Source organism: Bos indicus, chromosome 12, assembly GCF_029378745.1.
Source record: "Bos indicus isolate NIAB-ARS_2022 breed Sahiwal x Tharparkar chromosome 12, NIAB-ARS_B.indTharparkar_mat_pri_1.0, whole genome shotgun sequence".
Lineage (NCBI taxonomy): Eukaryota > Metazoa > Chordata > Mammalia > Artiodactyla > Bovidae > Bos > Bos indicus.
Genome location: NC_091771.1, coordinates 31954048 through 31975645, shown reverse-complemented (window position 1 = coordinate 31975645; position 21598 = coordinate 31954048). Strand labels below are relative to the sequence as shown.

General features: G+C 49.7%; 1 protein-coding gene across 1 annotated transcript; it reads left to right on the top strand.

Moving 5' to 3' along the window:
• Window positions 1-16438: 16438 nt before the first annotated feature.
• PDX1 (pancreatic and duodenal homeobox 1) lies at window positions 16439-21367 on the top strand. The gene is made up of 2 exons (XM_019971888.2): window positions 16439-16853; window positions 20922-21367. The coding sequence occupies exons 1-2, from the start codon at window positions 16439-16441 to the stop codon at window positions 21365-21367; spliced, it is 861 nt and encodes a 286-aa protein (XP_019827447.2).
• Window positions 21368-21598: the final 231 nt, after the last annotated feature.

The window sequence follows — 21598 nt, the reverse complement described above, 5'->3', positions numbered from 1 at the left end:
AATTACAGAAATTTTTATCAGTTTTAAAGAAGGCAAGTGAAAAGGAAAGGGAAGAGAAACACAGCCAAAAGAGATGGCAAAGGTACAGAAAACAACAAAATTCTGTAAAGCAATTATCCTTCAATTTAAAAATAAATAAAAAATTTTAAAAAGCTTAAGAAATTATAAAAAAAAAAAAAAAGTTTAAAGCTCCATCAAGTAGATGGTGGAGAAGGCAATGGCACCCTACTCTAGTACTCTTGCATGGAAAATCCCATGGACGGAGGAGCCTGGTAGGCTGCAGTTCATGGGGTTGCTAAGAGTCAGACACGACTGAGCGTCTTCACTTTCACTTTCCACTTTAATGCATTGGAGAAGAAAATGGCAACCCACTCCAGTGTTCTTGCCTGGAGAATCCCAGGGATGGGGGAGCCTGTTGGGCTGCCATCTATGGGGTCGAACAGAGTTGGACACAACTGAAGTGACTTAGCAGCAGCAGCAGCAAGTAGATGGATGAGAAAATTAAAAAAAAAAAAGGTGGTAAAGGTAAAACACCTGTTATTTGCTGTAGTGACTATTCTAATGGACAAATCATTCAATTCCACAAAATACAATGAACTGAAGGCATATCACATATCAGTTCAGTTCAGTCGCTCAGTCGTGTCCGACTCTTTTCGACCCCACGAATCGCAGCACGCCAGGCCTCCCTATCCATCACCAACTCCCAGAGTTCACTCAAACTCACGTCCATCGAGTTGGTGATGCCATCCAGCCATCTCATCCTCTGTCATCCCCTTCTCCTCCTGCCCCCAATCCCTCCCAGCATCAGAGTCTTTTCCAATGAGTCAACTCTTTGCATGAGGTGGCCAAAGTACTGGAGTTTCAGCTTTAGCATCATTCCTTCCAAGGAACCCCCAGGGCTGATCTCCTTTAGAATGGACTGGTTGGATCTCCTTGCAGTCCAGGGGACTCTCAAGAGTCTTCTCCAACACTACAGTTCAAAAGCATCAATTCTTCGGTGCCCAGCTTTCTTCACAGTCCAACTCTCACATCCATACATGACCACTGGAAAAACCATAGCCTTGACTAAAGGCTCCTATAGTCTGCTTTTTATTCAAATACATTTAAAGAGTTAGGCAGCTTTGGTTTCCCATGAAAATTGATAATTAACCAGCTTTGTGGAGGATACTGATGGGGGTAGGGGTGGTTAAAAATCAATCCCTGGAAAAGCTGTGCCCCCTGGCCCCCTCTCCCACCCCCTCCTCTTTCCCCCGCCACCCTCCCACCCACCTAAACCCTGGACCTTCCAACACAATCCATTCCTGCACTCGTTTTCTCCTTCCTTTCAGGCCTCTGAGCCAAGCACTTGCATTGCCTCAGGAAAAACAAAACAAAACAAAAAAGGGGGTGAGGAAGGCAATAATTAGTTAGGAATCTCTTTTGCTAGAATTTTCCAAATCAATAAAACCACCTGTAGCAGTGGCTATGGCTAATCCATCTTTAAATTCTCAGGGCTTTGCATAATAGTGACCCCGAAGTTAGGAATATAAGCCTGGGAAGCTGGGAGGAAGGGTGAGCAGAACCAATAAACATTTCCTGTGCACTCGCTGCCTGCCTCGCAGTGAAGAGACGGAACGTCCAAGTCACGGCGTTAACATCTGGGGTCCGCATCTGACGGTGCCCACCGCCTCAGCTCCGTCCGCTGGAACCCGGAATGCCCTGGACCAGACAGAAGCACTGAGCCAGGGCGCACTGACATGGCTTTGTCCTGAGTCTTGGCCATTCAGGGGGCTGCCACAGAACACCACAGACCCAGCAGCTTACAAATAACAGAAGTCTATTTCTCATAGTTTTGGAGGCGGGGAACTCCAAGGTAAAGGCACCAGCAGATTCGATGTCTGATGAGAGCGTGCTCCACAGCCTTCCACTCTCTGCGTCCACGTGGCAGAGGACCAAGGAGCTCTCTGAGGTCTCTCTTACACAGGAGAGAGCTCCATCCTCCTGACCTAAGCACCTTCCAAGGGCCCCTCCTCCAAACACCCTCGCATTGGGGGTTGGGATTTGGGGAGGAGACAGACATTCCGGCTAAAGTAGCCCAATGGTCCTCCCTCCGTCCACTAGGGCAGAGCGAATCAGGGTCACGGTGCAGCGACAGTCATGTGACAGAATTCCATCACTGCTCTTTCCTCTCCCTCTCGTGCAGGGTGAGAAGGTGACACGTGGAACTGGCTTGTGTGTGTCTTCAGTCATCCCCGCTCAGTCTCAGGACCTGTACCTGACTCAGGTGAGCGTCCTTCTAGAGCCCAACCTGAGGGCACGCTCTCAGTGCTCAGCACACAAGCGGAGCGGCACAGCATTTTTATCAAATGAACAGGATAGAAGGGTCCTAAATGAAGGAACAGTTGATAAGAACTGAAATCAAACTGAGTCAAAGAACCTAAAAAGCGTGGCAATTTCAAAACTGTAAAATGGTGTTGGAGAAGACTCTTGAGAGTCCCTTGGACTGCAAGGAGAGCCAACCAGTCCATCCTAAAGGAGATCAGTCTGGGTGTTCATTGGAAGGACTGATGCTGAAGCTGAAACTCCAATACTTTGGCCACCTCATGCGAAGAGTTGACTCATTGGAAAAGACCCTGATGCTGGGAGGGATTGGGGGCAGGAGGAGAAGGGGATGACAGAGGATGAGATGGCTGGATGGCATCATCAACTCGATGGACATGAGTTTGAGTGAACTCCAGGAGTTGGTGATGGACAGGGAGGCCTGGCATGCTGCAGTCCATGGGGTCGCAAAGAGTTGGACACAACTGAGCAACTGAACTGAACTGAAGCTTTAGGAAAAAGAATTTTTAAAAACCTTCTGCGTAACAGTAAATATATGATAGGTACATTTAAAACATCCAAACGTAATTTCCTGAGATAGCTCTATAGCCTTAGTGAAGTCATTAAATTTCTGGATATCATTTTTTAGCACATCTAGGTCTAAAAACTAAGATTCTTTGAACATTTCTGCCAAGTATGAGAAAATACATTAGGAATGGCTCCCAGGTCCACTTGAGGACACACCTGCGTGACAGAGGTGAGGCCACTTTGTTACAAAATTGACTGACACCTGGACAGCCAGTTTGCATATCTATCCTAAGAACTTACTCATCCTCCTTGAAGTGAACTGGAATTTTCCAGGCTCTAGAGGTTCAAGAATATCTTACTTGAGGTCCCAAATTCACCCAATCACCAGGTATGCTCACCTCTGTGCTGGGAGGTTTTTTCCTCATCTTAGGAGCTATAGAGTGAAATAGGGAAGAGTAATGAGATACATCATCTGATCTAAAAAAAAAATTGCTCAGAAGTGAACAAAAATAGGAAGAGCCTGCACATTTTATCTGTGTGCCTCCATCAATAATTTCTCTTTTAACCCTCACAACAACCCCATGAGGTATTACTATTATTATCATTTCATGGGTAAAAAGATGAGATTTGTCTCTTTTCATTTCCTAGGGCCACTATCACAAATTATTATAGACTGGGTAGCTTAAACCAACAGGAATTTCTCTCACAACTCAAGAGTGTCAGCATTCACCACGTGTTGCTAAGGAATTGGTTTTATTGGCAGGAGAGAAAATAGCTTTTAGACTGAGAAATTATAAAATACATAGTGTAAGAAAAATAATTGTACTGGTAATGTACATAGGCTGGGTGTGAAGACGCAAGAAGCAGAGTGCCTCAGTGGACATCAGTCACAACAGCCTAATGAGGCACAATCTCTGCTAAGGCAGTGCCCATGGTATTAGGGGAAAGAGAAATAGTCATTCAGTTGTGTCTGACTCTTTGTGACCCCATGGACTGCAGCCCACTAGGCTCCTCAGTCCATGGGATTCTCCAGGCAAGAATACTGGAGTGGGTAGCTATTCCCTTCTCCAGAGGATCATCTTGACCCAGGGATTGAACCCAGGTCTCCTGCACTGGCAGGCAGATTCTTTACGAATGAGCCACCAGGGAAGCCCTTAGCACAGTGCAGGCAATCCATAAATATTTGTTGACTATAAATGAGTGAAGAGCTAGACACTCTGTGTGTGTTCTTTTTGGAATGTTTCTCAGGTATTTATTATTCACTCACGGGATACAACTCTGTGGTAGGTCCTATCATTATTCCCATTTTACAGAAGGAGAAACTGAAGCAAAGAGAGGTTAAGACACTTCCCCAAGGTCACACAAGTAACGAGTAGTTACACTGGGATTCAGGCCAGGACAGAGTCCGTGCCTTTAGCCACTGGCCAAGCTGCCACCCGGTAGATGAGAAATTTGAACCCTGGTCAGCTGAAAGTCCAAAGTCAAATGGCTAGTAGATGATGGGCCCAGAGGATACCCTACCTGCTTTCAGGGAAAAACTGAAAACAGGGCCCCACAGGAAAGCTGAGTGTCTTTTTCTGTGAGCAGTGTGATCACCAGCTTCCAGCAAGAGGTTGCAGAGCCACAGTCTCAGGGCACCTGCAGTTCTTTACTGTGTGTGTTTATGAGCTCGCTTCCTTCCCACTGCTGCAGTCGAAGACTGGATCCCAGGGTGGGGCTCATGGCCTATTCTGCCCCATCCCCACAGCCTGCCACAGTGCCATGTACTGAAATGACACTCAGACAAGAGTCTAATGAAAGGGGGAGGGGAGGACAATCTTTTTGTTTGTTTTTTGCTTTTTTGGCTGCACCATGCAGCATATGGGTTCTTAGTTCCCTGACCAAGGATCGAACCTGTGCCCTGTGCAGTAAAAACAGAAAGTCTTAACCACTGGACTGCCACGGAAGTCCCTTTTTCTTTTTTTTTTCTGTCAAGGGGAGAACAATCTTATTAAACCCAACTACCATTTATGACAACAGATCGAAGTCACAGCTCGATGTATCTGTAAGTCTATGAATCTCTAATCAATCTTAGAATTGTAAATTCACCTCCTCCAAACTCACCATTTGATCTCATCACATTTATTATCCTCATAGAACAGGTAACTACAGCCAGAAAGTTGAGTAGTAATTATCTAATGTATAAGTCCTCTGTACATAGCAAGAGTATTTAGTCAAATAAACGTGATCATTCTGAATATTTACAAGGCAGCAAGGCTACCCACTCCAGTATTCTGGCCTGGAGAATTCCATAGACTGTGCAAGTCCATGGGGTCACAAAGAGAGTGAGAAAGACTGAGTGACTTTCACTTTCACTTGCACCATTTGCAAAGTTCCAGCTAGTGCACTGCACCAGCAACCCGAATGCCACAAGTGGGCACAGAAAGCACAAGCTGGGCATGGACTGGGTCCAGGTAAACCTTGCCTTGTGAGGGATGGCAGTGGACAGGTCTGGATAGGCAGGGAGTTATGAATTTCCTGAAATCTCATGCAGAATTTTGTGCGCTTACGCACTGTGCCTTTTTCTAGGGAAATGATTGGTGGCATTTAATACAACCTCAAAGAGCTACTTGAGTGAAACAACAAAACCAGAACTATGACTTCAGTGTCTTTGCTTACTGATGGTAATACAATGTTTCCCTTCCAGGCACCGAATGAGAAAGAACTACAAGGAGCCCTTGGTATAAACAGAAGTGCTTCAAGGCCCCTCGTGGATGAAGAAGGTGAGAGAAAGGAGATGAATCTGGGAAACACAATAACCTGATGGATGCGAGGCTGTGTGCAAAATTTGGTGCTAAGGTGCTAATTGCTTCTATTTCCCTAATTAGTTATTTTCTTAAGAGCTGAACGAAATTGAGTCTTTTCAAGTACATTTTTTGAGAAAAGCGAGCTTGAATTAGATGAAGGAGCCGATCTGGCCATGTGCCTACCTACTTCTTTTCAAGACCATTCCGCCACCCTTTACCTAATGTACTGGGGGGGAAAAAACCTGGTGGAAATATCACTCAACTTTGTTAACTTATTTTTTCAGCAGAAATATATTACATAAACCATCTTCAGTTCCTCCCTCTCCCCCTATCAAGCAGTAAGCGGAATCCAAGTCCCAGAATATTATAAAGAATAGATGGAGGACTTCCTTGGTGGTCCAGAGGTTAAGAATCCGCCTGCCACGCAGAGGACTCGGGTTCAATCCCTGGTCCGGAAATCCCATATGACACAGAGTAACTAAACTCTTGGATCTCAACTATTGAGCCTGTGCTCTAGAGCCCGGGAGCCACAACTGCTGACGCTGCATGCCCTAGAGAAGCCATGACAATGAGAAGCCCGTGCGCACTGCAATGAAGAGGAGGCCCCACTCGCCGCCACTAGAGAAAGCCCACGCACAGCAAAGAAGACCCAGTACAGCCACAAATAAACAAATTAATTAATAATAATAAAACAGTTTAAAAATGTATATATGTGTATAACTGAGTCACTTCACAACAGAGATTGGTGCAACGTTGTAAATCAACTACACTTCAATTTTAAAAAAGAAAGAAAAAAGGGGGAAAGATATAATGATAAGTGCTAATCAATTATTGTGCAGGGGAGAGAGAGAGAAATAGTAACTAATGAATCTTTAAAAAAAAAAAAAAAAGAGTAGATGGACTAAGATGAGTATTCTCTTTAAAAATGGCCCTGGGGCTTGAATGGGAAAGGTTCACCAAGAACCAGCAGGAGAAAGTGGGAGGTTTGAACGTTTCCCAGGAAGTACTTCTCCTTACTGAACTTCTCTAGTTATTATATCTAAGTTTGGCTACTGGTCATATAAATAAATAAAGGCAAATAGTGTCACTCCACTCTCTTGAGAAAACTCCAAATTCTGTGTAATTACAGGCCAGGCGACAGATAACACCAGGTTAGGGGCTAGAGACTGTGTTTGCTTTTTTGTTATCATCTATCACAATTTGCTGGGAAGGTAAGAAAACACTGCTGTTTATCTGGGTTCATGGCAATCTCTGACTCCAGCTTTCAGAAACCTCAAGGTTTGACTGTGACCATGTTGGCAGCGTCTAATAAATTGCTTTGTAAATGAAGCAGACAACACTGACTGATTATGTTTTACAATACGGCATTAGTAAAAAGAGAAAAAGATTTTCTTCCCCTAAGTTGAATTTTAGGTTCATATGTGTGTGCCTTTTTCCCTCTCAAAAAAAAACAATAAAAATTAGGTCAGTTTACATATATATACAAGCTAGTCCATAAAATCTGGGATGCAGAGATAAAAATGTTTTGTATGCATGGAATACAAAATGTCATGTACATTTGCTTGTGTTCAGACTTTAAGGACACGCTATGTAAGGTGTAAGAATGACAACGAAATGTGAACCAGTTGAAATTCTGAAAGCCTGGTATCCAAGCGACAACTTGGGTGTGGGTCGGAGCAGTAAAAACAGACTCAGGTGATCATTTAAGCCTCTCAGCTTCTCTGTTCCCTTCAACCATCTGAATGAATGAAGCCAGGAGAATCTCTGAGCCTGTGTTATCATGAGTTAGTTGCTGATATGAATGCCTGCATTGTAGGAGAGATGGCTCTCTTCAAACCAAGATATATTACTTGACTCTTGAGCAGAGTCACAAATATTTACATGGCAAAGAAATAAACAAGGAACACCCAAATCAAACCAGGCCCACTCCCTGCTGTTTTATTTTAGATCTTTCAGCACAGAGAGCACTTCCTGACTCTGAAGACTCAGGTGTGAACCCGGAAAGCCCTCAGAAGAGCGCACATGCAGGGTAAGGGTGGACACAGGAACGACAAGGTGACCAGAGGACCCGGATACTTAAATGAGAGTTTCACGTTTAAGCTTTACAAAGTTCATATAACTGTACAACTGCTGATGTTCTATCAGATAAAAAGAAGAAATAGGGACTTCCCTGGTGGTCCAGTGGTTAAGAATCTGCCTTGTAACGCAAAGGACACCGGTTCAATCCCTGGTCCAGGAAGATCCCTCATGCTGCTGAGCAACGAAGCCGTGTGCAACAACTAATGAGCCTGAGCCCTAGAGCCCTTGAATCACAACTACTGAGCCCATGAGCCACAACTACTGAAGCCCACACACTCTAGAGCCCCAGCTCTGCAACACAAGAAGCCACCGTAATGAAAAGCCCACAAACGGCAATGAAGAGTAGCCCCTGCTCGCCACAACTAGGGAAGGCCAGCATGCAGCAAGGAAGACCCAGCACAGCCAAAAAATAAAATAAATAAATCTTAAAAAAAAAAAAAAAAGACCCAACAGGACGTAACTAAGCCCAGAGGCAGTGAAATATTCTTTTTTAAAAAAAACACTGAAATTTTTTTAAAAAGTCATATATTAGATGTAAAGACCCACATTCCTTCCCATGTTTTAAAATAGTGTGTGAGTCGTTTGTGTCTGGCATGGTTCTTACCTTAGGCACTTTCTCTAGCAACCTAATCCAGTGAGAAACATTCTGTGAAAAATAATTTACTATCCAGAAAGTTTTCCTGTTTCCAAGATAAGAAAGCCTGTTCTGCCGTCCCGGGCGGGCAAGGGCTGTTTAAGTTCCTAGATAACAAAGTTGTTATTGATTCTATTATTTTTACTCTTCCTGATTCCCTGCAGTCCAAAGGGAGTTTGTTAGACTAAGAGTGATTTTTATAAAAAGGAGTAGCTGTTATTGTTGTAACTGGCCTCATTGTGACAGATGGGATCTCAGTGTTTTCTCACCGCTCTTTACTCAGGAGCCAGGAGAACAGAAAGCAAACAACCAAGAAACCAACACACTCACAGTAATCTGGACTTCTCAGAGCTGAGCCAGACCACTTGGAAATCAAACACCAGCCTCCTCCTGAATGCCCCTTTTAGCCTGTGGTTATTGACCAACCTAACATTCCCTTATCACATGTGCATGTGGGCAGAATTAAATGGAATTAGCTGCAAATTATATAAAATTCATTTACCTTTAAAGGAAGCTATTTGGCTATGTTCAGCGTAGGGAGCGTAAGGCATTAAGACACAAGTTAATGGTACCGCCTGGAGATGGATCAATCTGCTTTGGTTTTATTGTCTCCCTTTATTTGCCCTTGTGGGTTAGCTGCTGTGGCTAGAAATGCCCAGCTCAACTTCTCTGAACCCACACTGGAGCCATGTTAACACCCTAAGTAGAATCCCACTCTTTCTAAAGAGCTCAGTGTGTAAGCGAAAGTGTAATAATAAAGTAAGGTCACAATGATTCTTTCCAAATCTCTACTCAAGTAAAGAAAGAATGAATGGAGACTTCTTTGATGACCCACTGGTTACGAATCTGCCTTGTAATACAGAGGACACGGGTTTGATCCCCGGTCCCGGAACTAAGATCCCACATTCCGATGGGCAACTGAGCCCACATGCCACAATTAGCCTGAGGGCTGCAACGGAAGACCCTCCGTGATGCAACTAAGACCTGAGGCAGCTAAATAATAAAAAAAAAAAGAAAAGAAAGAATGAATGTGCAAGAGAGAAAGGAAATCTATGAAAATGTTTAGGATTTGCATGTATGCTGTCCATGCAGAGATTCAAATAACATGCCTCCTGCACTGACCTGGGCTTTTTTCCATACATTTCCTCACTTTCATCTCCTGACAATCTTATGACACAGATTTTATTTGTGATTTTAATTTGAATGTCCGTGCTTCATGCTTGTTCTTTTAAGAGTATCTATAAGGAGAAGGCAATGGCACCCCACTCCAATACCCTTGCCTGGAAAATCCCATGGACGGAGGAGCCTGGTGGGTAGCCATCTATGGGGTCGCACAGGGTTGGACACAACTGAAGCGACTTAGCAGCAGCATAAGCTTCCACAGAGCAAATAAACTATAGTTTAAGTGTTTGTGGTTGCTCAGTGATGTCTGGCTCTTTGAGACCCCTATGGACTGTAGTCCGTCAGGCTCCTCTGTCCATGGGATTCTCCAGGCAAGAATACTGGAGTGGGTAGCCATTCCCTTCTCCAGGGGATCTTCCTAACCCAGGTCTTCTGTATTGCAGATGGATTCTTCACCATCTGAGCCACCAGGGAAGCCCAGGAGAATGACCCTGGATATGTTTAAAAATGCAGATTCCCAAGGCCCAAACCCACCACGTGGTTATTCAGTAGGTCGGGATTGTGCTCAGAAATGACATGTTATAAGCATCTCAGTGATTTCACACATACAGTTCGCAAATCACCCTTCCAGAAACACTGAACCTGTGTGATTTCATTGATTAGCAGCAGTCTGTACCTCTGTGAGATTTGCCTAAAGATAGAATGTTTCCATATGTAATTGGAGAAAATAAACATATTCAAATACAGATTATCTCTGCATGAGGATACATTGATAAGAGACACCTACCACGGGAAGAATTACTAAGGGGCAAACTCAGTGGGGCTGAGACCACAGTCAAACAATAAACCTTTACTTTAATCACTGCCAGAGGAGGCATGAATCAGCCTCGGGCAACCAAGACTGAGGGTCTCAGCCGTGTGTCCTGAGCCTGGAGCTGACTCTCTCATATCCCTCCCCATAGATTTCCATTTTGAAAACTTTTGTCTGCATCTTAGATTTGGGTGACAAGCAGAGGAAACACAAGGGTGTTTCTACAGCCTCACAAAGAAGACCAGGGTTGCAATGATCATCTTCATGACCTGGAGGAGGCAGAAATGAAGCAGGATTCCAGCCCTGCCTCAGTCCAGAATCCTCCTCTGGAATCCTCCTCTCTTGGACCACGGGAGGGTTTCCTCTGAGTTTGTGAGAGCAGCTTAGAAATGGAAAGTGAAAGTGTTGGTCGCTCAGTCATGCCCCACTCTGCAACCCCATGGACTGTAGCCCGCATGGCTCCTCTGTCCATGGGATTCTCCAGGCAGTAATATTGGAGTGGGTTGCCATTCCCTTCTCCAGGGGGTCTTCCCAACCCAGGGATCAAACCCCAGTCTCCTGCACTGCAGGCAGATTCTTTATTATCTGAGCCGCCAGAGAAGAACCATGGTGGCGAGAGAACCTTTTGTCTGCCAGAAGGGCTTAGATCCTGCGTTCTTCACCTACTGGTGGTGGGGGTGGGGGTGAGGGGTGTTCATCCCTGCACTGATATGATGGACTCAGATCGTTCTTTCAGGTTCTCCTTGAAGAAGAAGAGGAGGAGGAATGGGAAGAAGGAGAAGGAGGAGCCCCTGCATCTTCTTAGCCCTGTTTCTCCCCATGTGATGTCTTCAGGGCTGGCTGGAGCTGGTGCCAACAGCCTCTCCCCCTCCTCTCTCCCCTTTAAGCAGAGGGCACATTACCCTAAAACACAGGCATATATCCACGCAGTGCTTCCTCTGTGTCCCTGAATACTTCTCTCCAGGCCTACCTGTCTGGGAATGTCTGCAGTCAAGGGCTCCTGGTAACAGCTCTGAGACTCTTGAGTCTGCAGCCATTACCAATAGTTAAATGCTTGAAAGTGCATGAAAGGGCTTCCCCCAGGGCTCAGCAGGTAAAGAATCCACCTGCAATACAGGAGACACAGCTTCAGTCCCTGGGTCAGGAAGATCCTCTGGAGGAGGGCATGGCAGCCCACTCCAGTGTTCTTGCCTGGGAAATCTCATGGACAGAGGAGCCTGATGGGCTTCAGTCCAGGGGGTCACAGAAAGTTGGACGTAACTGAAGTGACTGAACACAGCACAAGTGTGTGAAAAGCAATGCCAGGGAAGAAAGGAAGAGACGGACCATTTACTGAGTGCCTATGCTGCTACTGCTGCTGCTAAGTCGCATCAGTCGTGTCTGACTCTGTGCGACCCCACAGATGGCAGCCCAACAGGCTCCTCTGTCCCTGGGATTCTCCAGGCAAGAATACTGGAGTGGGTTGCCATTTCCTTCTCCAATGCATGAAAGTGAAAAGTGAAAGGGAAGTAACTCAGTCGTGCCCGACTCCTAGCGACCCCATGGACTGCAGCCCACCAGGCTCCTCCGTCCATTGAGATTCTTCACTCAAGAGTACTGGAGTGGGTTGCCACTGAGTGCCTATGAATTGCCACAAACATTAGACATTTTGTCTCTTTGAAATCTCACAAAAATAATTTTTAAAATTATTATTTCCTTAGTGCTACTACACAGTAAGAGAGTGTGATGTTATTATTATATGGGTATATGTTATAGAGCACTGCCATTGTTTTCATTTCACAAATTAGGGTGTTGTGAAGTTGTATAGCTTGCCAAGGGACCTGGCTGGTGCAGAGCAGATTCAGAATACAGGTATATGCAGCTCCTAAGATTTCTATGTGATACACCAAAGTCCAAACTTGTTCACTCCTGACTTTCTGTAACTCAAAGAAATTGCAGACAGGTATAGTAAGAGCTGTATAGGTGTTTAATATTATATTTCAATAAATATTATTGAAAATATTCCTCCTTCAAACCAATAAACCAAGTGAAATGCAGAATGGTTCAGGAAAGTGTGGGTCAAGGCTTCTTTGGGCTCCAGCAGGAACGTGGGGGTAAGGAAAGGCTCCCAGGAGAACAAAGGATCAGTGAGGAAACGGTGAGGCAGGGAGCAGGGAGCTAAGAAAGGGAAGCTCAGTGAAGGCAAGAAGCTGGTTATCCAGGACTAAGATGAGAAGAGAAATGAAAGGCCTGGGGTTTCTAGAGACTGCACATTGGGATGACAGAGCACAGATGGCAGCCTGGGTGACAGCAGGCCAGAGGGGAGAGCCCAGAGCTGCAGGGCTGGCCACAGGGGTGCTGGATAGAGGAGGGGTGAGCTTAGGCCCTTTGGAACACTTGCCTTTCAGCTGCAGAGTACACTGACTGCCTCAGAAGGATGAAACAAAAACAGGAGGAATTAAAAAAAAAAAACAAAAACAGGAGGAATTAAAAAAAAAAAAAAAACAGGAGGAAAGGGCTGGTGTCTGGGGGGGGGGGCGGGGAGGGGCACCAAGCCCAGTCCTAGGTCACAGCCCACCCCCCATATGCCCATTCCACTCTTCCCATATCATAAAGAGAGCCCGTGACATAGGGAACAAGACAACTGTCCAATTAAATTAGACCTTCAGGCTGTATTTACTAGACATTTGGGCTTTCCTAGTGACTCAGATGGTAAAGAATCTGCCTGTAATACAGGAGACCTGGTTTGATGTCTGGGTTGGGAAGATCCCCTGGAGAAGAGAATGGCTACCCACTTCAGTATTCTTGTCTGGAGAATCCCATGGACAGAGAAGCCTGGTGGGCTACAGTCCATGGGGCCGCAGAGAGTCAGACACGACTGAACAACTAACACTTCACTAGATATTTAGAGTGGTAAACTGACTGAATTATCTGGAAAATAATTTCAACTCTCCACTGAATTATGCTTGATTGCTTTGCCCTAGCAATCAATGGGCAAAACTTCAGAGTCTGGGGTCCTTTTTCCTGAAAGAGTTAGGTTTTCCTTGGCCCCTCTCAGACCTGGGTACCAGAGTCTGAGGAAACCCTGGAGTAGGAAGGAAGAATAATGGACCTGGGGGAAAAAACACTGGCTCATCTACCCAAAATCAAGGTACATTATGGAAGGAATGTCCTCATCTCATAGAGGACATCCTCTGCTTTAGTGCTTCACCTCCGGGTATCATTTAATAGCAAGACAACTATAAGGAATACACTGTAACAAATTAAATTGCACACAAATACATCACAAACGCACCCTCCGAGCTAAATGATGACCATATATTGTTTTCCCTTTATAATGAAATACAATGGCTTAAAAATTCTCATCGCCAAACCAAATTCATCCTTTGGCACGCTTGTGAAAACAGCGAGGAAGACTCAGTCACTGATGGAAGGACAAGGTGACCTCCGTTCGCAAGCCGGGCCTCGGGAAGTGGGGAAGAGGGGAGGCGAGGACCGCCAGTATCAGCCATCAGGACGTCCTGCTAATAAACGACTTTTTCACTGTCCACACTTTAATTGGTTTACAGCCTTTTCTGTTTATTTATCCATAAGAGCTGCTGCTAAATGGCTCGAGAAGGCGCTCGCCTAATGGCTCGGTATCGCTGCCGGGGCTGTGGGAGGCGAAAGGGGCGCGGGCGTCAGCGGGAGTGAGAGCGGAAATGCATTTCACCTTTAATGGACTTGGCGCTTTTATGACACCCTGAGCCCGGTCCACAGAAGAAACACAACGCACCACCCAGCTCGGTGGCGAGGATCTGTATAAGCCTGATAATCAGGCGATCCCCAAATCTTCTTACCTTGTCCCACCTAATAACAACAAACGGCCGTCTGACCTCGGGTTCTCGGGCCATTTCTTTGGGCAGCCACCAGCAGCAGCAGCAGAAAACGCTTACTGTGGGAGCGGGAAGGTGCGGGCGGCCCACCTTCAGCCCTACCGTCCCCTCCCCAAGTTTGGCGGCGGTGGTCCTGCCCTCCCCCCCCCCGGATTCCCGGATTTTGCCAGCAAGCGCAGGGGTCGGGTTGGCTTTCTGCTGAGTGCCCCTTTCCTTTCTGCAGGACCGAGCAAAAATATTAAATGGGAGCAAATGAAGCATCGAAATGGAGACCAATTTACAGAAATGTGCAATTAGACGAGAAGTGCAAAGTAAACACGTTGGGGAGGGGAGAGGCGGAGAGGGAGAGAGCCGGGGGAGGCGGGCGGCAGCTGAGAGGGAGGCGGGGGCTGCCGTGCGGAGTAGGGGGGCTGCGGAGGGGGCGAGCGAGAGGAGGAGCGGGGAGGGAAAAGGTGCCCGATCTTTGTCCCAAGCGGTGCTGCCGCCTGCTCATAACCACGTCGCCAAGTCAACCCGCGGCGACCGAGCCGATTATCTCCGAGGGTCAACACGCGGCGGCCCGGCCACCCCTCCGGCCCTGCCCTCCGGATCGATGTGGTCGCTCGAGGCCGGCGATAGCGGGTCCTCCGCGGACGCCGGGAACAATGGACTCATTGACGCGGGCGCGGAGAGATTAGGGGCGCGGGTCCCACGGCCTTTCGCTCCCCTGCTCCCTCGGACTACAGGTGGCCCTTTTCCCTGAAGAAATCGCCGGAACTGCCCCCCACTGCCCGCCGCTCTCAGTCGGTGAGAGGGGCGCTCGGAGGGCCCCGGAGCGGCGCGAGTGCCCACCCTCGGGCGGACCCCTCGGTGCCCAGCGCTTACTCACCCCAGTACAGATGACGCCCGCACCAACATCTCACCGCAGAAGGAATCTGCCGAAAAGTTCAGATCCCCAACTAGGTTTTGCTTTTTAATGAAAACGAGGCATATTTCGGGGTAGCGCACGCACTGCCTACGCATTCGTGTGCTTTCCACCAGTCTGTTAAAATCTGGTCAAACCTGGTAAAGGACTGGACGCAGTCTGCAGTTTAGGAAAGTCGGTGCAGTGATTTTCTCTTGCTGGTTCCTGGTGGTCCACCCTCTCTCTTGCCCAGGCTTCTCTGCAAAGGGGTCCGGGGTTTCTAAAACCCGCCTGGCGGTTGGAAGACTACGGCCCTTTCGTTAGGACGCTCAGAATGCCCAGGGCGAAGGGGTCGGTGGCGTGGGTCCGAGGTTTGGTGCCAATGCGACCTCGAGATAGTCCGTGAGCACCACTGGTTTCCAAAAAGCGAAAAAGTGTCTCTATTCAGTGAGGACCCCAGAGTGCTTTCCGAGCACTCCCCTCCCGGGCGTACCTTGTTTCCATCCGACCCAGGAGTCGACTCTCTGCAGCCGCCCAACTCCCGCCAGGTCTCGGGATTCCTGGGGGCCTAGCAGATCTGGAAACAAGGTGCCAGCCCCCTCCCCCAGCCAGACACAAGAAGGGCTGCAACGTCGTTTCCCCCTTGCCCCAGTAGGAACCTGCATTCTGAGTTGACCAAATGACCCTCAGTTCCCCCAAATCAAAAATTAACAGTGCCTTTCAATTAAAAAAAGTTTAAGCCATTGTGAATGCTTCTGAAGTTATAGTTTACACTCCAGAAATCCCCAGAGCACAACCATAGGCAAAAACACACTGCGAATCCTGGATCTTTATGTGTAAGCTCACTGACATCACTCATGATTGTGTACAAATTGCACAAATAAAACAGAACCAAGGGCTTCTGACCTGTAGAGCTGAGGTCTGTGCATTTTTTTGGACCATATTCCCAAACAATATTTTTAAAGTCTGTTTACAACCTCAACATGTGTATACTTGTAAATTATATCAATGAACTAATATGTACAGTATGAAACATACAAGGAAAAACAGACTTTATGATGAAATATATTTCTATAAACGAATAGAAGTTCCTGCCCCACTTTGAATGTTCATTCCGGCCCCACTTTGGCACTGTCCTTTCAAGTGTGTGCAGGAAACCGAGCCGAAGGAGAAACGGAAACATCCAGGGGGCTCGTGGGGACCCGGGTCTGGCTTCTTAAGGCCGCGGGCCAGGCCAATAATGGCCTCAGGCAGAGCCACGTGGGGCACAGCGGAGCCTATGGCGCGGCGGCCGCCCGCCCGTCCCGCCGGCCCCGGGTGCCCTCCGCGAGCCGCGCCGAGCTGTCAAAGCTGCAGGGGTGGCGCCGGGAGTGCCAGCGCCGCGCAGCTCCAAGTCCGCGGCCACAGCTCGTTCTCCCGGGTCCCCAAGCCCGGGCGGCAGCCATGAACCGAGAGGAACAGTACTACGCGGCCACGCAGCTGTACAAGGACCCCTGCGCGTTCCAGCGGGGCCCGGCGCCCGACTTCAGCGCCAGCCCCCCTGCGTGCCTGTACATGGGCCGCCAGCCCCCGCCGCCGCCGCCGCCGCCGCCGCCGCCGTTCCCCGGAGCCCTGGGCGCGCTGGAGCAGGGCAGCCCCCCGGACATCTCCCCGTACGAGGTGCCTCCGCTAGCCGACGACCCCGCGATGGCGCACCTCCACCACCACCTCCCGGCTCAGCTCGCGCTCGCCCACCCGCCGGCTGGGCCTTTTCAGGATGGAGCCGACCCGGGCGCCCTGGAGGAGCCCGGCAGCGTCCAGCTGCCTTTCCCGTGGATGAAGTCTACGAAGGCTCACGCGTGGAAAGGCCAGTGGGCAGGTGAGTCTGGCCCCCCCAGCCGCTCTGTCCTCACCCCGCTCTCTGTTCGACTGCCCCTGTCTCCAAGAGCTTCCCAAGACCCTCTCTCTGTCTGTGACCCCAGCCCCCCACCCCGGATAACCTAGAGTCGCACTAAACCATAGGGGAGCTAACAAGGCCATATTGAACAGAAGCTTTTTTTTTTTTTTCTGGCTCAATCTGGAGCGGCCTTTACTCAGCGCTCTTCCTGGGAGTTTAAACCCCTTCCTTCCCTGTCCACTGAACACCAGGAGCCCGCGCTTCCTGACAGCCTAGGTCTGGCCGAGTTCAAGGCTTCGGACCTTCCAATCCTTGTCCAGCGGGGAGCCCCCCAGCCCAGGACTCCTGGAGTGCCGTCGGGGGAACCGAGCGGGGCTCTGGGATGCTCCGGACCCGGGCTTCAGAGCCCTGGCCTCCTTCTCGCTCTGAATTCCACTCCCCCCACCCCCTTACTGGCGGCTTCTGTGAAGCAAGCCAGACCATCTCAGGGGCACCTAGTAGGTGCAGAGAAGCAAGGGAAGAAAACTGTAGCCAGGCGTGCAGAGGTGTCCAGAGGCCAGGGCTGGGCCGGGAGGGGACTCACCGCAAGGCCGGGGACTGGCCACTCACCCCCGATGGAGAGGCATGGGGAAGTTCACTTACTTTTGAACAAACACAGGCTGCTTCCCAGCAAGGCAGTTTGAGGAGGGAGATGCCCTCCTGGCACAGGCGGCTTGGGAGGCCCCTAGCGCTGGCCGGTACTGGAAAGTCGGCCCGAAGCCGCCCCCACGTCCCTTCCAGGCCCGACCCGGCGGCAGCGAGTTCCGGCCGCGCGGCCTGCACCGCCGGCACCGCGTGACCGCTACCGTGCGGAAGCCCCTTCCAGGCTCACCTGCACTGCAAGTCGTGGACTTTTCTCCTCCTCCCAGCTAACTGTCGGGAGTCGGGGGACGAGGCTGCAGGTGCCCCCACCCCGGAATCCTCGGCCCCTAGTCTGACTGACCTGACTGTGAGCTGGCGAAGCCAGGCGGGTCTTTGGGCGATCCGGGCTTGCCCAGGGTCCCCGGGGCTCGCCTCTCTCAACCTTTCTCCCGAAGGTTCCGTGGGGTCTCAGGCAAGTCCTGAGGCAGGACAGGGTCCAAACTCAGGCTGCAATCTTCCCCCGCGCCAACCAAATCCGGGACGGACCCTTATCCTGCCTGCGCGAAGTTTCGCCAAAGGCCTCAGAGCCTTGGAAAATTCGGGGTTCTCGGGAGGCGGGAAGCCGGCGAGCATGGACCTGGACGGGAAGTCCAGGAGCCGCCTGGCGCACTGGGGACGCGTTTCTCCAATTCCTGGCCCTCCTCCTCAGCTTCCTCAGGAAAAATTCGAGGGAAGTTCTGAAAAAGCCTTTCTGAGGTGGGGTAACTTCCCCACCTCCTGGACTCCTGTGGATGGAAGGGGTCACAGTGTAAAACCTGAAGGAAAGATAGCAGCGGAGGTGATGGGGGGAGCTCTGGAAGGATGACATTCCTGGATTGGAGGACTAAGGTCAGAGAGACCTGTGCCAGCGGGCCCTCCGACCTGGGGGAGGGCCCCCCTCCAGCCAGGATGCTGCTGCACCAGCTCAGTCCTCCCTGGAAACTCTGAAGGAACCCAAATTCAAGGTCTGTGACCCCTGCCTGGCTGCTCCTAGAGGGGCTTCACGCCCCTGGGGAGAAAGAAGCGACGCAAAGGGCTTTTATTCACAGATCAATCGGGTATGATTATTAATAACAATAGGAACTTCCAAAACCTTCAACCTAAAAAAGGAACTACATCCACCTCACTGGTGGGCTTGCCCCTAAATACCGTCCCACCCCCCGTGCCTCAGAGAAAGGTACAAACTGACCTCTTCCCTTTTCTGACCACCAGCAGCCTCCATCCAACACCTTCATGTTCAGTCACTCAGTTGTGTCCGACTCTGCAACCCCACCAGCTGTAGCCCTCCAGGCTCCTCTGTCCGTGGGATTCTCCAGGCAAGAATACTGGAGTGGGTAGACATGTCCTCCCCTAGGGGATCCTCCCAACCCAGGGATCAACCCCTCATCACTGGCAGGCGGATTCTTCACCTCGGAGTCACTGCGGGAAGCCCATCCTACACCAGGGTCCCTGAGTTAGTGGGCCCTTCGGAGCCTCTTAGAGCACTGCGGTGAGGCTGGTGAAAACGGGCCCAAGCCCTTCAAGATTTCGGGTTGAATTTACGGACTCTGAAGGAACTTTTTAGATGTTCTTTTTTTTTAATATATTTTTTTAATTGGAGGATAATTGCTTTACAATATTGTGCTGGTCTCTGCCATACATCAAAATGGCTCCCTCATTTTTCTCGAAAACCAAGAAAGGCTTGAAGTGTTAAGATTCTGAGATGTCCCCAGCAAGCAGGACTCCGCTGACTCAGACCTGAGCCTACTCCTTGGCTTCTGGGCACCCCCTTTCAGTCTGGGGGAAAACCCCAGCGGGTTGTACAGGGTGGTTAACCCTCCTAGCAAACACACACACTAGCTTTTCAACTCTAGCGGACAGGCATAGGAGAAATGTCTGCTCTACGAAGGAAATGATGACTTTGGCCTGTTCCTGGTGTTCTGGTGGAACCCACAGCCCCAGAGTCCACAGCCCTGGCGCAGCTGGTGTCTCATCCAGAAAGGAAAATATTAGGACTTGGAGGCTCGCAGCCGCGGTGAGCTGCGCTAATCCACCGGGCTGGGCCTGGCTGTTTCTTCTTTGGCCTGGGGTTCCTCTACCACCCACCACTGCCACCTCCCCAGTGGGGTACCCAGATCCCCAGTAGGGGGTCAGGCCTGAGCCTCCCCTCCCAAGGAGTCTCTCCTCTCATTTCTGCCAGTATTTCAGGCCCTGGATGCAGAGGCTGGGGCTGATGACAGTGACCATCCCTCGGGCTCAGAATGGTTCCCCTTCTGATCCAGGGCAGGGGCCCAGCCGAGATCAGAACAACAAATGCAGAGAATCTAACAGCTCTTGAGTTGGTGCTGATCACAACAACATAACTCTATAGAGAGATATGTGATATAACATATGAGATACAACAATACATGTCATAACCTCCGGATTCTTATTAGCTCAAGGTCTTTCCAACTGAAGGGTGCATCCATTTGTTGGTGAAATTCATTTACTGTGTTGAGACCTCTTTATTTATTTTTTAATGAACTAGTAAACTCCAGAATGTGCCCACAATGTGGGAGACCTGGGTTTGATCTCTGGGTTGGGAAGATCTCCTGGAGCAGGGCATGGCAACCCACTCCAGTATTCTTGCCTGGAAAATCCTCATGGACAGAGGAAACTGGTGGGCCCCAGGCCATGGGGTCACAAAGAGTTGGACATGACTAAGCACAACCCAGTAAACAATAGGGAAAATTAGACAGCATCATATGTGGTAAAGTTTGGTTTAATGTCCTAGATATTTTATATGTCAATTATATATCAGTGTGTGAATTGATTTGAAATACATTTCTTACTACAAGTCGTCATCAGAAAGGTTTTTTAAGTCCTTATTTAAAGACATTTTTTGCCTTTGTAGAATCCAGTTCCTTTAGATTCTTATTATGTGCATTTTGGGCTTCCCTGGGAACTCAGACAGTAAAGAATCTGCCTGCAATGCAAGAGACCCGGGTTTGATCCCTGGGTCGGGAAGGGAAGATCCCTTGGAGAAGGGAATGGCAACCCACTCCAGTATTCTTACCTGGGAAACTCCGTGAATAGAGCATCCTGGTGGGCTACTGTCTGTGGGGTTGGACAGGACTCTGCCACTAACACTTTCACTTTTTCACTCTGTGCATTTTAATCAGCATCAACCCAAACAGGGTGATTCTAGAACCACTGGTTGTTAGAGCCACTGGGAGATAAAGGACCTCCAAGAAAAGCCTTACTAGTAAAGGCCTTTGAGCCCCAGACTGTACTCATGGATAGATGGTTGGACCTCTGCGGCCAGAGCGGCTGGGAAAGGGCCAGAGCCGAAGGATCGGGCTGCAAGGGTGGGAGCAGGCGGCAGGAGCCAGGGGTGGAGGGGCCCACATTCACGTGCGGTGTCGCCCGCAGGCGGTGCCTACGCAGCAGAGCCGGAGGAGAACAAGCGGACACGCACCGCCTACACCCGCGCGCAGCTGCTAGAGCTGGAGAAGGAGTTCCTTTTCAACAAATACATCTCCAGGCCGCGCCGCGTGGAGCTGGCCGTCATGCTGAACTTGACCGAGAGGCACATTAAGATCTGGTTCCAAAACCGCCGCATGAAGTGGAAGAAGGAGGAGGACAAGAAGCGCAGCTGCGGACCCCCGGCGGCGGGAGGTGGGGACACGGAGCCCGAGCAGGACTGCGCGGTGACTTCGGGCGAGGAGCTGCTAGCGCTGCCGCCCCCGCCGCCACCTGGGGGTGCCGTGCCGCCCGCGGGCCCCTCCGCCGCCCGAGAGGGCCGCCTGCCGCCAGGCCTTAGCGCATCGCCGCAGCCTTCCAGTGTCGCGCCCCTGCGACCGCAAGAATCTCGGTGAGAGACTCGCCCAGGCGGTAGGAGCGGACCCAGGACCCCGGGTGTGACCACCGGTCCAGGCTGCAGGGGAGAACCCGGGGGTTCTGAGGCGCCCATGACCACTGGGAAGCCGTGGGGAGACGCTGCTCCCCTCCCCCTGGAGAAGAGACGTTCTCTGTAATGTCCGGGGCCCCTTCGTGTGAAACTGCTGGGACTGGCAACGTCTGGGCTGTTGAACCTCTTTTTAGAGAAG